Here is a 19,961-nt window from a genome sequence, read left to right on the forward strand (position 1 = left end):
AAAACAAGAGAAGTCTAATCTGATTGCTCAAATTTCATTTCCTTCTTGAAGTCTTCTCTGTTCCCCTGAGAATAAATACAATATGAATAATGCATCTCTTTAGCAATTAAAGTTAGAAGTTTCTTTTTAAACTCCCTATTCTATAGCTCTTGTTACATGGCACTTGTCATTTTCTGCTATACAGTTATTTCATCCTTTCACATGTTTCAAGAATTGATTTGTAATTCTTGAAAAAAGAATTCTGTTTCTTTGTAATCTCTCCTAGCATCTACTAAAGTGGGTAGGTATTAACACAGTGTTTCAGTAACTATCCCTGTACAACAAACCATCCTGAACATACTGAGGTAAAAATAACAATTTTTTTCACATTATTATCTCTCACGGTTCTGGGAGTGAACTGGAACTGGGTGGCTGTCACCTGCGGGTCTCTCCCACTGTTGCCATCAGGAAACATCTGGAGGCTCTCTCCCCCATGTGTCTGGAAGTTGATGTTGGCTAGTGGCTGGGACCTTGCCAGGGTAATAGCCAAAATAAACATACCTGGCTTCTCCAAGTGGCTTGGGTTTCCTCAGGGCACAGTGGCTAGGTTCCAAGAGAAGTATCCTGAGAAAGAGAGCCAGGCAGATGCTGTATCACCTTTTATGGCCTAGCCTTGAAGTCACACAGTATTATTCTGCCACATTCTATTTATTAGAATTAAGTCACTAAGGCCAGCCTGTATTCAGGGAAGGGGAATTTAGACTCACACTCCTGATGACAGTCGTGTCAAAGAAACTGCAGACACTACATACAGTAAGTGCTAATTAGATGCCCATTTAAGCATTAAACATTTTGAAAAAGCCTCAGAAGGAAAAAAAATGAGAACGAGAGTGGTCTATAGCATTAAAAGGTCTAATAGAGTCAAGAATAATGCTAAAGAGTGGATAACCAACAAGGACCTACTGTATAGCACAGGGAAATCTGCTCAATATTGTGTAACAACCTAAATGGGAAAAGAATTTGAAAAAGAATAGATACGTGTATATGTATAACTGAATCACTTTGCTGTACACCTGAAACTAACAGAACATTGTTCATCAACTGTACTCCAATATAAAATAAAAAGTTAAGAAAAAGAATAATGCTGAAGAGTCAATTAACCCATAAAATATGCTACCCATGGCTGTTTGTTTTACAAGTGAGTATTTGCAATCTTTTACAACCTCCTTTTTAAGAGATAAAATTGAGTTAGTTAGTAGAAGGTGTAGATCAGTGCCTCTCCTACTTTCATGTGCATGTGAATTACCTGGGGATCTTGTACAATGCAGATTCTGGTTCAGTAGGTCTAGGGTGGGGCCTGACATTCTGCATTTCTAGCGAGCTCCAGGGTGATGCTGCAGCTCCACAGACCACACATTGAATAGCAAGTTAGTAGAAAGTAGTAGTAAGGGTGACTGCCTGGCTCCTGTGATCTCTCCCTTCTCTGAGAGGGACCCTACTAGACAGGAGTTTGCCACCAGAGGTCCTTATGTGCTTACAGGAGCTTGACTCTCTGGCCAGGTGAACCCTTGATGCCAACAGGTTAATCAGTTCTTCCCCAAGACTTTCAGAACTGGAAATAAAGGAAAAATGGAACTTTTCTCTCTCTTGTGATGAAGCACAGGATATCAGGCTCTGGAGTCACCAGTCATGTGAGAAAGCCAGTAAGAAAGCCAAAAGGAGACATGCAGAGAAGAATATCCAGGTGCCATGCCAGTCCCTGGTGAGGCTCACACCAGACCCCCTTCCCGCAAGTTTGTAAGATATCCTAATATTCTCCATCACATTCCTTTTTTGGCCTAAATTTTTTCTAGTTGGTTTTCTATCATTTGAAACTTTAAAAGTTCTAACTAACACGGTTGGGGGGAGAGGAGGAGGTCTTCTCCTGGAAATGCAGTACCCAATGTGACAGAGAAATAAAGAGAAATTCAGACAGGGTAATTATCCAGACATCTGGGGCCTGGGGTGAGGCTAGACTGCTCAATAATCATGCTATATTTGTTTGCAAGAGAGTGGATAAGCCACAGAGAGAAGATAATAAAAACCTAAGGCTGAGGGAAGGTGGAGAAAAGCCTCAGCCTATCTAAAATGGAAAAACCGAAAAGAGAGGCAAGAGAACCTGTGGATTGAAACTGTTGCAACAGCGTTGAAAGTGAAAAGAAATTGTTACCTCAAAATGACATCCGCTGAAAACCAAAGGGGACAGGACAGCCCAGGAGCACCAAGGCTAATAGTTCTTTAAAGAGTGACCTGAGTGGAGGTTAAAAACAAGAGCTAGGTAGAGCCCTGCCCAGCAAAGAACAAAAGGTTGAACCTCTCCCATGTGCCAGGTATTGTATGATGTGCTTTACATTTATGACTTTATTTAATGACCCCGAAGAAAGTGACCTACATTGCTACCGCCAGCTGTCCCTGAGATTCTAGCAGTCAGAGCTGGTACTTCCATCATGAGAAGAGGGTCATATCATATAAGCCCAGTAAACTCTGGGTATATACATCAGGCACATCTGAAAGTCCTCTCAAGTCTCTGAGGCTGCAAGCAGGCCAAGTGAAACGAGAATGACAGTGACCACCTTCCCAAGTGTGGAGTAAATGAATTTTTAATAATGAATTTCTTGGTCACACCTTCATCTGTATCAATCCTGTTATTCAAGGGTCTACTCAGTTAAATTATAACAGATATTTCATAGCACATTTCTGAAACAGTAAAATTTTGCACTAAAAGGAAAAAGACCGGTTATTACTAAGGTGTATTGTCCATGAACTGAAAGACTTTCATATTTACGCATCAGGTACCTGAGCAGGTAAATGTACTCAGGCAGGAAATGTGACAGTGAAGTAATGGGGCTGATTCCATAAAGTGAAATGGAGACTGATCTCATTTTACAGCCATACCTTGTGGTATGTTTATAAAATGTTTCTGTCATAAGTTAAAACAGTGTATCTGCTATAGATGAATTTAATTTTGGTAAAAATCAATGAAAAAAAGTTCTATGTTAATGCAACATTTATTGTAAACTTCCAGAAACACATAAGTCAAAATTTCAAATTATGATTCCCACATAACAGTAACTCTGCTGTACAACATACATAAGGGAAGAAATGTTATCAACATATACCACAGTAGAAAATACTCAGTAAGCAGAAACAAGCTGAGTTATGCTTGCTGTGGGAATCATCATTTTCAACTAGCTGAGGATATATAAAAATTGAAACCATAAATGTATGCATTGTTTTTTGTACTTAATTCCAATTTTTCTTGATCCAATTTAATCAGCTTTGTTTCTAAACTACATTTCCCTTTCATAAACTGTAAATGAATGTCTTTCATAATTTTAAAATCCACATCATTTGGTTTCTTTTTCTCACGCAGGCTGCCTTTGCAGAACGGCATCAGTATGCCCTGTCCCTCCCCCAAAAGGTCAGGACATGTCTGCTGGGATCCATTTATCTATATTCCTTGTCTCCCTCAAGGGACAAGGAATATAGGAGACACTGCAGGGGAGGAGAAAAAGAATACTGAAGAGAATGGGAATCACACTGAGCAGCTTAGAAAGGTAAATAAGTGGGACCCTGGCACCATTAACTTCCCCACTGGTATCTTCCTAGGCAGAAAGAAGAAAAATAACACCACCAAATATTCACAATTTCCAAAGTGTGTAGTCATATCATTAGCTCATCTGATCCTCACGATAACACTGTGAGAAAGGCAAAAGGAAAACACCTTTCAGTTGTTCAGCTCTTTGTAACTCAAGGAAAATATATTTAAGGATGTGCTTTTATGTTATCATTTAAAGTCTGGGCCATTTAATTATACTTACGATATTACCCACTTAACATATGCAGAGGATTTACTTATTACTGAAGGCAGAATATACTTTATGTAAAAAGATTATGGTTATGAGCTAAACATTTAACATATTTAAAGCTTTTTGCTTTAACTATATTATGAAAATTCAATAATGAAACAGAAAGAAATAATTGCCCTTTGAAATTTGTCTGGAATAAAATTAATACTGTATATTATACCCAGTATTACTTTTCCCAGTTTGGTTTTAACTAAGAAGGGCACCTTCTACAATCTCTGAAGAGGAATCCTTTTACTTTCCGGTAGTCTTTACCATCAGGGCATGTTTCATTATACTCAAACTAAATGACTTTGGCTCAAGAACAATCATATTTCCTTTACTACTCTAAGTAGCTCCCAGCCACCAGAGTGTCCATGACCTTATGTAAGTGTTTACATGGTCAACCTTTTTTTGTCTCTTAGCACTACTACAATCCAGCTATTCGAATTTAAGTTTTTCCCCCTTTCTATGTACAAAAAGATGTTTCTCCATATAATCAGATAAAAATTGTCCTTCTTCATTTATCTAGTGCAGCAATAAAAACATCAATTAAAATGAAGATTCAGAGCTGGCAAAAAGCCTCAATGTCATTTGTTCTAATCCGAGAGATAACACAGTTAATCCCTTGCCTGTGAAAAGCATGACCATTTTGCATATAATTAAAGGGTAATATTTTAAGTGCTAAAAGGAAAACAGAGTCTAAGGACTATTAATTTTAAGAGGTTTTATTGTAGAGGAAGGGTTGTCTTCTGAATGTTTCCTACAATTACAAAACATATCTTCACAGTGAATAAAGATTAACATGAAGTTCCTGGATAAAATAGATAAAATACAATAAAGTATCCCATGGGACATGAATACTCAACTTTCACTTTTTTTTTTTTTTACCACTTATATGTGAAAAAACAATATCTGGGGCTGACAGCAAAGCACAATCTCAATACCATTTCCAGTTACGAGATAGATACAAAGATGGCTGGCAAGATGAAAAAAATCAGTGATGGGGATATAAGCTCTTGCATCTTGTCAGAGACCAGAAAAGAGCTTACTGCCTTATGTGATACATCAGTCAGACACGAAGACAGGGCCACAAGCATGAATTTTTCCTACAGTCCATCCGTTTTATGGGATTGTCCCAGAAAAAGTGTAGATCCAGCCAGTGGGCAAGGTTTACCTTAAACAGAATGAAACAACATCTCTTTCAGCGTGGAAACAGAAGAGGAGGTGATCAATTCTAGAGGATCACAGAATGCTTAGAAATGAAAAATGATTAGGTTTGTGTCTCTTGAGCAATCAGTATGTGAAATTCCCCAAGATCTTAAATTTTCCAGATAAACTGACAGTAAATAAGGTCCTGGAGACTGTCAGTACCACAGATTAAGAAACTGATTATTCATATCTACTTATCATTTTAGCTGCAGAATTCTAAGAATAGCTGACAAAATATTAACACATTAAAGAACGAACCAAAAGAAAATTTGGGGAACAAAGTAAGTGGTTTAATTATAGAAGAATATTAAATAAATTACTGTACATTCATAAAATGGATAGTGTGCAGCCATTCATGTTTTCTTGAAGAATATCCAAGGAGAGGGAAAGGGTTGACAACATACTGCGAAATGACAAGTAAGGTTATAAAATGGTATGTTCTATATGCTCTCTATTTTAGAAAAAAGTATGAAAAAGACTGGGAGAACATATACAAAAATACTAACAAAAGTTACCCTTGCTAGTGAGAATTTAATGTCTTCACATTTTTTTCTTTTCCAAATGAAAAGGGGATAAAACAAGGGGAAATTCTTATTTTCAGAAAGAGTCAGTGAGTATTTTCTGATCTCTTTGTCCCAATATTTTAATAATACAAAATGAAAAACTGAAATATATTTAGTGTCATTTAGCATTTGCATTAACAATTATTTTTGAGTTATAAAACCAATAGTTCTTTCAAATTTAGCTTCCTTATACTTTCTGCCAAATCACACAAGAGCAATGTATTTCAAAAAATATATTGACATGAACTTTTATCCAAGGTTGTAGTCTTCCATGTAGTGTTCTTCATACATCATCGCATCTAGAAAATGAACTTCATATGCTTGATTCCATAAGTTTTGAAGAAAACCATGATAATGAGTGCCCACAATCCCAGAATAAAACCCCCAGGAGGATGCCAATCTTTCAGCTTTGGTTTCTGCAAAACAAGGATGACATTATAAATTTAACAACAGGTAAATAAGTCAACAATAGATAAAATAAATACTGATGGAAAATAGGAAATTCACAGGTTGTACTTTCAGGGGAGTAATTTAGACAAATTAAATGTACTGTCAGCCTTCCCTATCTGCAGGTTCCACACACAGATTCAACCAAATGTGGAATGAAAATATTGAGAAAAAAAATTCCAGAAAGCTCCAAAAAGCAATTTTAAATTTGACACACACCAGAAACTATTTACACAGGATTTACATTATATTTACATAGCGCTTACATTGTATTAGGTATTATAAGTAATCTAGAGATGATTTAAAGTGTCTAGGGAGGACATCTTAGGCTATATGCAAACACTACACCATTCTATATAAGGGACTTGAGCACCCACGGACTTTGGTATCTGCAGGGGTCCTGGAACCAGTCCTGGAGGACTGTATTTGGATAGCAACAATGGTAAAGACTTGAAACAGGGTAAATAACTCAAAGTGGTTCTTACAAAGATCAGTTTCAAATGACATTTTGTTCCCTCAAAGGGGCCTTCCTTGACTACCCTATCCAATATCTCTTTTCACCCAAGTTATTCAGTAGCCTAACAGTCCTTTTTCAGTTTGAATTTATAGTCATTAGTTTGTTTTACTTGTCTCTCCTATTAGAGGATGACTCTCTATGAGGGTCATCTTGTTATAGTCCTAGCACCTACCTGCCACAGTGCCTGGCATATAGGAGACACTATATTAAACCGAGTAAATTGGTGGAAAAACAATGCTACCTGATTCCATTTATTCAGATATTCAACAAATATTTGGGGGGGGCCAGTGAGTTTGGTCATATTACTCCCTTGAGGTAGAATGCTCCTTATTCTATTCTTCCTATTCAAAGCTCACTAACTCAGAGTTTCCCTGGTGGTGCAGTGGTTGAGAGTCCGCCTGCTGATGCAGGGGACGCGGATTCGTGCCCCGGTCCGGGAGGATCCCACATGCCGCGGAGCGGCTGGGCCCGTGAGCCATGGCCGCTGAGCTTGTGCGTCCGGAGCCTGTGCTCCGCAAGGGAGAGGCCGCAACGGTGAGAGACCTGCGTACCGCAAAAAAAAAAAAAAAAAGGCTCACTAACTCAAATGCCAACTCCTCCAGATTTTCCTGGATGATAAATTATTTTCTTTGAATCTGTAGCCCCTTCTACTTTTACTCCTATCTACTATTATAGTTACCTTTATCATTTATCTCCCTGCAAACTTCCAGGGACAAGGTCTGGCTGAGTCCATTTTACATGCCCTTTTCCACTCCTTACCCTTCAACATCCAGCCAAGTGTCTTGTGTGTTTCTTTGCCCAGCAAAGAAAGGCAGACCAGTCTTCCCCATTTAGTTGTCATTTCAACAGCTACATTATGATCCTGAAACTGAAGGTCCGTGACTACGATCTCTTTATGAGTTCTACTTCCTGAATTACTAGCCAAGATTGTAAGGATAGTTATAAGAATCCTATTTTAGAACAGACTAAAGTGAAAAGAAACTGTAATCTGAAATTTGCTTTAGTCACCATGTAAACTAGATCCCAGAAAGGCTCATAAATCTCTTAGAGGTTTCCACATCTTATACTTTGTTTTTTCCCCTACATAACCAGGACACCTAATGCTCTTCACTCAATCCTCAGATCATCACATGGAAAGGAAGGAAGGAGGGAGGGAGGGAGGCTGTTATCATTTCTTGTCAGGATTACTGAAATAGTTTCCTAACTAGTTTCTCTTCCTCCAAGGTTCCCTATTTTCCATCTGTCAACCATAGTGCTGCTAGACACATCTTTCCAAAATACAAATATATATCTGTATAATATATATTTGCCATATATAATGTATGCATTTAGGTATTGTTTGCCTTGAGCATATATTACTTTTGTTATTTAAGAAATTAAATAAATAATTTACAAACCAAGGCATGTTGTGGTGTGGTTCAAAGAGCATGGGATTTAGCATCAACTGCCTTGGATTCAAAGTTTAGTTTTAATGCTTAAAGCCTGCCAAGCCACTACTCCACTCTGAATTTCTGAATCTGTAAAATTAGGGCATAGTAACACATACTCCTAGGAATGAATAAATGCATAGTTACTGCAATGATGTAGTTTTGAAAACGTATCCTATAATTACACGTTCCTACCTAGAAAAGTAATAATATGAAACTCAAAGTACTTTTTAGATGACTTTCATTTGTGTTTGCCAGTTATGAGGAACAATGCTTGAAAAAAAATATGATTTTTAAAATTTTAATTTGTATAACTTTCATCAATTCAAAATTAACTTATCAAACTAACAGAAGAGAAATCCACCTTAATATTTTCATCTGGATCAATAATGCTAGAGTTTTAGGAGTTTTTAATCAAATGCTTAATATGAACTGAACTGACAATGTTGTTTACAGTGGTTACATTCCACTCTCAATGCCACGTCTACTCTCACCCTCCACCACTCATTCCAGAAAACTCCCCAAACACCCCAAGGATTAAGCCCAATGTTTCCTCATGTTACTTTCTACTCAAGTCTACAATGGCTTCTGATCATGTGTGATGATGATGATGACAAAAGTACCTTCCCTCTAGTATCTTACAAGATGATAAGCTCAGTGGTTCTCAAACCATTTCAGATGGTTTATAAGCTCTTGGAACGTTGTGCAACATTGTGAAAACTCTTAATTCCAGTGGAAAATCTATAATAATTAATATAAAACATAGTTATATTAAAGATAGGTAATGTAAGTATCACAAACATGTGACATGAAAAAACAAGTGAGTGAACTAAACATGATTAACTATTGCTCAGTTTTTGTTCTGTTTATTTTCTACTAGTCAAACATTGGTAGTTCATACCATTACGTCTTAAACTTAGCAGCCAGAAATAGTTGCCAGAGATAAGACAACTATAGCTTCTTTAGAAGATGTGTTGGGCCTCCCTGGTGGCGCAAGTGGTTGAGAGTCCGCCTGCCGATGCAGGGGATACGGGTTCGTGCCCCGGTCTGGGAGGATCCCATATGCCGCGGAGCGGCTGGGCCCGTGAGCCATGGCCGCTGAGCCTGCGCGTCCGGAGCCTGCGCGTCCGGAGCCTGTGCTCCGCAACGGGGGAGGCCACAACAGTGAGAGGCCCGCATACCGCAAAAAAAAAAAAAAAAAAAAAAAAAAAAAAAAAAAAAAAAAAAAAAAAGAAGATGTGTTATTCCAAAAACTGTTTCAGAGAATTCTGGAGGCATTGCTTCCTGATTCTTTAGCCAAACATGTCCCACATTTAGACCACCGATGCCCAGGAGAGGACAAGAGAGAAAAGCAAAGTGCTAGAGCTGTGGTTTGCCAACAGCAAACTTTGAAAGCAATAATGGAGGACTAGGAAATATATGTTATTACTCCAAAATTATTATGGAGTGATGTTTTTATTCATATTACAACACTGTACAAGCTAACAAAAGTAGCAAACCTCACCCTTTAAAAAACTATTATTTGCGGTTGCTATATTTTTTATTGGATATTCATTACATATATTTGATTAACAAAAAATGGAAAATGAATGATTAATTACAGTTTGGACTCTTAGCTTAGCATGGCATCCACGTAGAACCCTGCCAGTGCAGCTTCTGCCATCTTCTCAGGAAAGGCACAGAAAAAGGCACAGAAAGAGACAAGAGTTCACTCTACCAAAATTAATTTAACCTCTGATAAGAACCCTCAATTTCACTATCTGTAAGTCCAGAAACCAGGTCTAGAAACAAATTAATGGTGGCCCAGTTTTCTGAATAGTACACAGGGTACAAAGGATTGCTTTGCTCTGTGAAATACAGTAATTCTGTCAGCTGAGAAAGGGACTTTAGTTCTCTCCCTTTTTCTGCCTGCTGTTTAAGAGAAACAGTGTTGCCGTAGTAGAGGATGGCTTTATGAGGCAGCCAAAGTAGTGCAACTCATTCCCAACTGACCAGTGGCACACTTCTTCCTACATCCATTTAAGTACAATTCCTAGTAAAGAGCATGTCAGAAGGTAGGGTTTACTGCATCTAAGAATGGTTTACTGGGCTTCCCTGGTGGCGCAGTGGTTGAGAGTCCGCCTGCCGATGCAGAGGACACGGGTTCACGCCCCGGTCCGGGAAGATCCCATGTGCCACGGAGCAGCTAGGCCCGTGAGCCATGGCCGCTGAGCCTGCGCATCCGGAGCCTGTGCTCCGCAATGGGAGAGGCCACAACAGTGAGAGACCCGCGTACCGCAAAAAAAAAAAAAAAAAAAAAAAAAGAATGGTTTACTGCATCTAAGAAGGCTCAATATCCAAATGAAAATCTCTACAAAGAAGGGAAAATACAGGAAAAATTCTTTTAATAACATATGTTAAGAAATATGGTTTTTCCACATACGTCACCTTTTTAAACTGTCCAAAAACCAGGCATACATAGCATGGTAGCAGATGATCCTAGTTTAGTTTAGCAAAACCACATTTGATGACTGGCTGCCAGTCACTGGGGAATATCTAACAACTATTCTTCAGATGAGGATCTGAAAAGGCATTCAAATCTAAGTAGACAGTGAGAAACGTCCACATGCTCTGTTGGCAAATACTAACAGAACTCTAAGAAAAAGGGAAAAAAACATGGTGAGGTCCATGAGTAAAAATACTCCCACACATGAAGAAGAAATATCCTGAAGACACAGAGAACATATCTCTTAAAAGATTTAATAAAGAACAAAAAGATAATTTTAGAAAAATTTTATTTGACATGGACTTGAATAAAAATGCACAAGAAGCCAAAACCAAATGAATAGTATAAGAGAAAAATAATACAAGATACAAGGACAATAGGTTGAGATAAAAAGGGCACTGATACAATTTGTAACAGCAAAATTAAAATCTATATTGACGATAAAGATAGTGTCTGAAGCACATCTCTGAGTCCTTCATTCACCAAACTGTGGTAGACTGATGGCAAAAAAAATGGTCCCAATTCCCCATACTTCCCTGTGTCCATACCCTTTGGAATATGTTGCTTTATGGCAGCTCTCATCAACAGGTAGACTCTATGTCCTTCTTCTGTGAATCAGCTGGCCTTGTGACTTCTTCTGGCCAACAGAACGGAACAAAAGCAACAGTGTTCTAATTCCAACGCTACCCTCAAGAGGCTTTCTTTGCCTGCTTCTGCTCTCTCTTAGACCTCTGCTACCACCATGAGAAAAAACCTAGGCAAGGATTCTGGAGGTACAGACACCATATGGAGAAGAACTCAAGTCTTCCAGTCAGCAACTAGCCAACTTCCAGAAGCAGAATCGCCTAACCACCCCAAGGTTGACCACAGACTCATGAGGGAGCCCAGCTAAGAATAGAATTGCCCAGCTAAACTCAGCCTAAATCACCAACCTTCAGAATTATGAGCCAAATAAATGGTTGATGCTCTAAGCTACTAAGTTTTGGAGTGGTTTGTTATCCATCAAAAGCTATGGAATACATCCACTGAGGTGACAATCAATACAGAAGGAAAAACCCTGATCCTTTATTATCATAAGAAAATAAAGTTTCCATCTACATACTTGTAGCTTCAGGTTTCTGCAACAATGGTATATATAAAAACAGTATGAAGGGCAGCTAAGCAACTCCTTGTTGACCATGAACTTGGTTGAAGTGAGGGAGGTCTGTCAAGATAATCCCCTTGGGTCCTCCTAGAATAAGAAATCCAGCCCCATTCACTCATCTGGGCTAAATTTCACAAAGTAATGACTTCAACAAACACCTGTCACACCTGAACAGTATGTATAGCCAGACTCTGAAGAAGTCACGCTATAGTGTCTTCTAGAGGTAAATTTTGTGAATGTTCTTTGCTACCCATCCCTCACTTTAAGGGAGCTGCAGTTATGCTCACTTCTAGCTCTCTCTTGTAGTCTTCTTGGAAAGAGGCTGACTCCACTTGCCACCATGCTAGGAATTGCTCCTGAGGAGACAAAGTGGGGGAATCTAGAGGCTAACTCACCTCGCTTCTCTCTAGCCTTCCCCCTCCAAACTACAATCTCTTTTTTTTTTACCGTTTTATTTATTTTTTAATTTATTTTAAATTTATTTTTGGCTGCGTTGGGTCTTCATTGCTGTGTGCACGCTTTCTCTAGTTGCGGCGAGTGGGGGCTACTCTTCCTTGAGGTGCGCAGGCTTCTCATTGCGGTGGCTTCTCTTGTTGTGGAGCACGGGCTCCAGGCGTGCAGGCTTCAGTAGCTGTGGAGCGTGGGCTCAGTAGCTGTGCCTCGCGGACTCTAGAGCGCAGGCTCAGTAGTTGTGGCGCACGGGCTTAGTTGCTCCGCGGCATGTGGTATCTTCCCAGACCAGGGCTCGAACCCGTGTCCCCTGCATTGGCAGGCAGATTCCTAACCACTGCACCACCAGGTACGTCCCTGAAATCTCTATCTCATCAAGTCCAGTTCCTTTCCTTTTGAAGTTAGTTAGCAATTAGTATTAATCAGATGTTGCCCCCCAACCCAACCCTCTGCTAGAGAAATGAATACATCCCAGAGTCTTGATGTATCTTACACATGGTAAATTTGCAAAGCAACTAATCTAACCTAGAATAACTAAAGATGATTTGTTTTTAACTATAATTTTATTTTCAATAGAAAGTTGACCACTGGTTTTTTTTGTAACAAAAATACCCACTATTAATATTTTTAGTTAATATCACTCTAATTTCAGCCAATCCAGATATAACTTCGTGGAAGAAGTAAATTTTCATATTTGCAGATTTTATAATTAGATACAAACTCTACAAATCAACTCAGAATTATTGAGAATAAAGAGTTCAGATTTAAGATAAATATAAAAAAAAATACCCTTCCAATGTGCCAGTAAAAATGAATCGGGGGCTTCCCTGGTGGCGCAGTGGTTGAGAGTCCGCCTGCCGATGCAGGGGACACGGGTTTGTGCCCTGGTCTGGGAAGATACCACATGCCGCGGAGCGGCTGGGCCCGTGAGCCATGGCTGCTGAGCCTGTGCATCCGGAGCCTGTGCTCCACAACGGGAGAGGCCACAACAGTGAAAGGCCCGCGTACCGCAAAAAAAAACACCAACAAAAAAACACCAACAAAAAATGAATCGGAAAACAGAATAGAAAAAAACTTCATTCACAATAGCAGTAAAACACATGAAATATCCAGGAATACCCAGAGCACAAGATGTATGGTAAAAATCTGTATTACTCTATAGAAGGGTAAACAGTCCCGAATATCAAAAAGGATATGATAAAGCGAATCTATAATGCTGTTCTGATGCAAAATAGAAAAGATCAATGAAACAGAACAGAGAGTTGGCAATCAGCCCAGTATCCACGAATTTGGTATATTATAAAAGAACTATCACAAATCAATGGGCAAGGAAATATTCTTACTGGTGCTCTAACAATGGATTAACATTAAAAAAAAAATCAGTTTTGTTTCTAACCCAACACTATAAATCAAAATACACTTCACATGGTTAAGAATTAGATGTAAAAATACTAGATGTAAAAAAATTTTTTTAATTACTTTTGTAAACTGGCACCCAGGGATCCATCACAATGGTAGCTACTTTAATGGTACCAGTGGAGAGCAGAACACATGAGTCAAAGGGCCTGCAAGCTAAGGGACTATCAGGTGGGTGGCTACTCAGGAAGGACTTCTTGGATGAGCTGGCCCTTGAACAAGGTGTCATAGCTGAGTTGATGGAGAGGAGGAGACAACACCCAAACAGTGGCACATGGAGCAAAGTCACGGTTATGAGAAAAGCCAGGCAGTGGGAAAAGAGCGATGCTCCAGCCTAGTTAGCAGGAGGAAGGTGAAAGAAGGAGATCTGCATCTGCTTTGTTCACTGCCAAACCCCCTGGCGCTTAGGGAACCCTGATGCAAGAAATGATGCAGTTTGGGAATAGCAAGCATCAGGGCCGGGAGGTTCACTCTGTGAATGTCCAGTTGCATGCTGGGATTTGAGACAATGAGATGCCTCTGGGAGTTTACCCAGCAAACACCCACAGGTGAATATGGTAAAAGGAGATCAAATGTAGGAGAATCTACACAGTAAAGGGATTTATAAGTCTAAAAGCAATAAATGGAAATAACAAGAAAAGGTGGAGAGATTTTTAAAAGAACTTTTTGAAAGATCTGTATTTTACAAAGTGTATAAATTAAATTAAAAGGCAAATACATGGGAAAATATGACAGAAAGGGGAATAAATTCAGTACTTGAAGATCTCCCAAAAATCAGTAAGAAAAGATGCATGGATATATCAACAAATGTTACAGGGAAATGGAAATTCTCACAAAATAATAATTACAGATGGCTAATAAACACTTGAAAAAATGCAATTTTTTGATCATAAAAACAAGTTAAAAGTAATATATTAACTATTTCTTCCTCTTTTTAAAACTAAACTAGTAAATGTTAATAAGGATGGTCAACTTTTCAGGGAAAGTAATCTATTTACATGTTCAGAAGTCTTTAAAATCTGCATATTTTTTCATTCCTAGAATCTGTTACAGTCCTAGCTAGGATCTATAGTAAGGAATTCAGAAATGCTGACAAAGGTTTTGCACAAAGATTTTCTTATCACTGTTATTTACATAATAAAAACAGGAAACCATATAATGAGAAATACTGTACATCCACATAATTAGTCATCAAAAATGTTTTCAATTTTAATGATTTGTAAAGATGCTTACACTGTAATAATAAGAAAATAAAAGATGCAAATTGAGTATGAAATATGATCTTTATTTCTATAACAATATTCAAAGAAAGAAAATATGCTAAAGTCTGAATAATGTTTCTCTGGGGGAAGGAGGATTAGAGGTAGTTTCAAACTCTTCTCTATACTTATCTATACTTTTGAAGGTATTTTCTACAATGGACATGTATTTCTTTAATTATTTTTATGGGGTAAGGGGAATATAGAGGAAAAACTTTTATTAAAAGAGTACACCTAGAAGAATCTTCATATACTCATCTTTTACAAATTAGGAGATGTTCTGCAATGATACCGTTTAGTACTTGATATCCTACTTTAAGAAAAAGTAATGTGAATAGCATGACAGCAACATAATATAATAAAATGCTTTTTCAGTATGTATTTAATGATATTCCTAGAGAATAACAATACTGCCAGTTTTAAAACAACTATAGGTAATATTTTAGGCATTCTACAAAGATTTTACTTAAAATCAAATAAAATGTTGGTGTAATTACTGCATTTTGTAGTACAGCTGCATTTGAGGTAAGTTCATATTAAAGTATAGCTTATAATTTCATTTGTGTCCATATTAGAGCTTCTCATAAAATGACTAATTTTATGTAGTTAAGGTACTCTACTGACTGCTATTAAATACACTCTTCTTTTTTTCTTAAACTTTCACAATAATAGCTATAATACAGAGGTGAAAAGTATACATAAAACACTGTAATGTGTCATGAGCAAACACTTAAAAGCTTAAGGGCTACCTATTATTGAAATGCCTAATATTTCAAATTAAAAAGACAGGTAGCTTAGCAACACTACACTGCCAATTGTGAACAGTGTTCGGTCTCCCCTTTCATGTTGCTAGGAGAACACTACCATAGAACTTCAAAATAATTAACAGAGAATAGATCTAAGTATTAAAATTATGTAAAAAGAAAAAACTGAGGATTTAAAAAATTGTACATGTTTATTGGGAAGCAAATGGAAATTTTACAAGGTTTCAATGAGATTCTCTTCTTAAAATATAATGAGCGTATCAGATCAGTTAAATTATTTAAGGAAAGAACAAAAAAAACCAATCTACTGAGGTGACAATTACTTTAGAAAATAATTTATTTGTTTTCAAACTATTTGATCAGTTGTAGTTTATTAGTATTTCCAGTCTATCCACATCCTCTCTATAAAATATAACTTGTAGTCTTCAAAGTATACTAATAGTATAAATCAAACTGTGGTCAGCAGAATTCTAAGACAGCCCCCAAGATTCCCTCTCCCTGGTGTACATATCCTGTATAATTCCTTCCCTTTGAGAGTGGACAGGACTTGTGAATATGATGGGGTATCACTCCTTTGACTAGGTTACATTATATAGCAAAGACAAAGGGATTACACAGATGTTATTAAGGTCCCTAAATCAGTGACTTTCAGTTAATCAAAAAGGAGATTATCCTGGGGGAAGGAGCTGACCCAATCAGGTGAGCCCTTTAAAAGAGGGTCTAGATATCAGAGACATAAGTCAAGAGAGGCAGACAGGGACTTCTTTGGTGACGCAGTGGTTAAGAATCCACCTGCCAATGCAGGGGACACGGGTTCAGGCCTGGTCTGGGAAGATCCCACGTACCGCGGAGCAACTAAGCCCGTGCGCCACAACTGCTGAGCCTGCGCTCTGGAGCCCGCGAGCCACAACTACTAAGCACACGTGGCACAACTACTGAAGCCTGGGCACCTACAGCCCGTGGTCTGCAACAAGAGAAGCCACCGCAATGAGAAGCCTGCGCACCGCAATGAAGAGCAGCCCCCACTCGCCACAACTAGAGACAGTCCACATGCAGCAACGAAGACCCAATGCAGCCAAAAATAAATAAATTTTAAAAAGAGAGAGAGAGAGACAGATATATTAGAAGTAGCTGAGATGCTCTCCTGTTGGTCTTTAAGAATCACACAGCCATGCTGTGGAATGGACCACAGACAGGGAATGGCAGGCAATCTCTAGGAGCTGAGGACCTGCTTCACAGTCAGTTCTATGACATGAAAAGCTGAATTCTGACAATGATCAGTACACTTGGAAGAAAATTCTGAGCCTCAGATGAGACTGCAGTCCTGGTTAACACCTTGATTGAAGCCTTGTTAGACCCTGAGCACAGGATTAAGCTAAGCTGTGCCTGGACTCCTGAGCCATGGAAACTGTGAGATAATAAATGCTTTTAAATTTCTAAATTTGTTTGTTACACACCTATAGAAAACTAATTAACAAACAAATCTTGAAATGAAACTATTTATTACATCTGATAACTGTTCCCTGAGTGGAAAACCTTATTAGGATATTAACTTTATATGTTTAAAAAAAATAAAAGAGAATGAAATATTCTAGACTAATTCCTCCTACTCTTTCATACCTATTTATTCTCTAAGACCTTGCTCAAATATCACCTCCAGGTGAAGCCTGTTCTCATATTTTGGTAAGAATTACTTTCTTCTTCTCAGGGCACTGATGATATTTGGTTTATATCTTACACTATAGTTAATTTACAGGTGTGATTCTGCTGCATTTTGATCTGTTTGTGATACCTTATCGATTTCTGAACCTTATCAAGGTCTCATAAACTTTGAATACAATAATCAATTTGTCTTAGTTATATATTATTTTCTTCTTGAAAATAAGAAATGTAAAATATTCAAATATAAATATTAAGTACCAAATTACATCTTGGTTTTATGACTTAAGGAAAAAAATAAGAACTGCATTAATCAAATAACGATACAGTCTCTTTCAAGACTCCCTAGTGAGAAGTTAAAAAAATATTCATTTAAAAATGTGTAAAACAATTTGAAGTTTGAAATAAATGAATCTACTTTTTAGTTCTTAACTAAGAGAATTAACCCACTGTTCCCACAAATACATAATAAAGTTTCATTTATCAATAGTATCTATCTGTGTCTGTTAAGAGGTAATCAGGGTTTTGCTTCTGCCTATGTAGGATTAAATGCTATAGGAATTATCTGCCATTCTGAACAACTAGATAATCATTCAAAAAGTAAGAAACAATGGTTTTCAGATACTGGACAATTTGCAGCAGTTTTCTGATCCTTGGAAGAATGGAGACAAATAAGATGAGTCTTTTAATTGCCCAAGCTTATTGCCTGGAGGCCATTTCCAAGCTGCAGCACAAGGACAGAAACCCCAACGGAGTCAGGCAGTATTGAAGAGTTGAAGAGACACAGATTAGAATTCAGGGAGGTTCTGTTGGCTAGAATTTTCAGGGTAGACTATTGGAGAAGAGTGGGCTCCACAGAGAGCTCCAGAGAACTGCAGAGGGATTTCCTTCAATCTGTGGCAGAGTTCTAATCTGTGCACGTATAACAAGACTGTACAGAAAAACAAAACAACACACCAAAAACAACAGGCCAAACAATTCCCAATACTCATAATATGCAGAGCACCCTGTCCCAGCTTATAGTGGGGCTAAATCAGAATAAATCAGAGACAGTGGGGCTATCTCCAACCCCCAAAAAAAGACTACTCTGGACCTGCCTAAAACAACTTAAAAGCAATCCTTAGCAGAATCAATCTGATCCTAGAACAAAATCCAACACTCGCTACCTGAATAAAACAAAAATCCAAAATGCAACAGCCAACAACAACAAAAAATTAAAATAGCTAGCATCCAATTTTTAAAAAAGACATGGGAAGGAGGAAAATATCAGCCAAAGACAAGAGAAAAATTAATCAATTGAAATAGACACAAAAATGAAAAAGATGATGGATTTAGTAGACAGGGATCTTAGGACAGCTATTATAAATTGGATGCAAAGGAAAACATGAACATATGAGGAGAGAAATATAATATTTAAGTAAGACCCATTATAGGATTTCTAGAGATGAAAAATATATATAAAATGAAAGATACACTGGATGAAATTAACAGTAGATTAGACACTACAGAAGAATTAACAGAGAATTATTAAGATAGCAATAGAAGTACTCAAAATGAAGGACAGAAAGAGAAAAGAATAAACAGAGCCTAAGATATGTCTATTGTGGGCATAATATTAAGCAAGATCACATTCATGCAACTGGAGTCCTAAGTAGGGAGGGACAAAAGTATGTAAAACTAACAATGAGTGACATTTTTTCCAGATTTCATAAAAACTATAAACCACCGAATCCACAAAGCTCAACACCAACATAAGAAACATAGAGAAAGCCACACAAAGGAACATCATAATCAAAACGCTGAAAAACAGTGATAGAGAGAACACCTTAAAAGAGGTCAGATAAAAAGAGATTTGTCTTTACAGAGCAGAGTTCAACAAACTACAGCAGATGAGCCAGTCACATGATTTTACAAATAAAGTTTTATGAGAACACAGCCACACTCATTCATTTACATATTGTCTATTGCTGCTTTCACACTACACCAAAGTTCAGTAGTTGTAAAGAAGACCAGATGACCCACAAACCTAAACTATTTACTATCTGGTCCTTTAAGAAAAAGTGTATTGACCCCTGCTACAGAGGAACAAAGGTAAGAATGATTGAAGATGTGCTGTCAGCAACTATGGAGACAAGAAGACAATGGAAAGACATCTTTAAAGTACAGAAAGAAAACAACTGTTAACCTAGAATTCTAGGGAAAATCTGCCAAGTGAAAAAATCTTTCAAGGATGAACATGAAATAAACTTTCAGTAAAACAAAAGCTTTGAGAATTCAACAGATGTATACTGCAGCAGACCTATACTACAAGGTAGTATACCAAATACCTATACTACAAGGTATACCTATAGCAGACCTATAATACAAGAAATGTTAAGAGAAGTTCTTCAGGCAGAATGAAAATTATACCAGACGGAAATACAGACTTCCACAAATGAAAGAGAAGAGATTGAAATGATAAACTGGTAAACAAATATAAAAATATTTTCCTCATTTTAAAATTTCCTTAAAAGATAATTGACTGCTTAAAGCAAAAATGATAATAATGTATTGTGGGGTTCATAAATATGTAGGAACAAAATGTATAACAACTACAGTACAAAGGATGGAAGGGAGGAATTGAGAATATATCATTATAAAGTTCTTATGTTATACACAGAATAACATAATATTATTTAAAGTAGACTGTATTAAATTAAAGATGCATATTATAAATCCTAGAGTAACAACAACAAAGTGGATTCACTTAATAAAC

The 19,961-nt window shown here is 37.5% G+C and overlaps 1 protein-coding gene across 3 annotated transcripts in view; it reads right to left on the reverse strand.

Annotated features, from left to right (window-relative positions):
• Positions 1 to 4,575: 4,575 nt before the first annotated feature.
• The window catches only part of PIGK (phosphatidylinositol glycan anchor biosynthesis class K), a 150,204-nt gene continuing 134,818 nt past the window's right edge, over positions 4,576 to 19,961 (reverse strand). The window contains exon 11 of one of the 3 annotated variants that reach the window (XM_060084670.1): positions 4,576 to 6,054. In XM_060084670.1, coding sequence (XP_059940653.1) covers positions 5,938 to 6,054 — 117 coding nt within the window. In that variant the 3' untranslated portion in view covers positions 4,576 to 5,937. Of the gene's footprint in view, positions 6,055 to 6,889; positions 7,146 to 19,961 lie in introns of those variants that run through there. The other 2 variants (XM_060084662.1, XM_060084655.1) reach the window with 2 other exon arrangements.

The sequence above is a fragment of the Mesoplodon densirostris genome, chromosome 2 (assembly GCF_025265405.1).
Source record: "Mesoplodon densirostris isolate mMesDen1 chromosome 2, mMesDen1 primary haplotype, whole genome shotgun sequence".
Classification (NCBI taxonomy): Eukaryota; Metazoa; Chordata; class Mammalia; order Artiodactyla; family Ziphiidae; genus Mesoplodon; species Mesoplodon densirostris.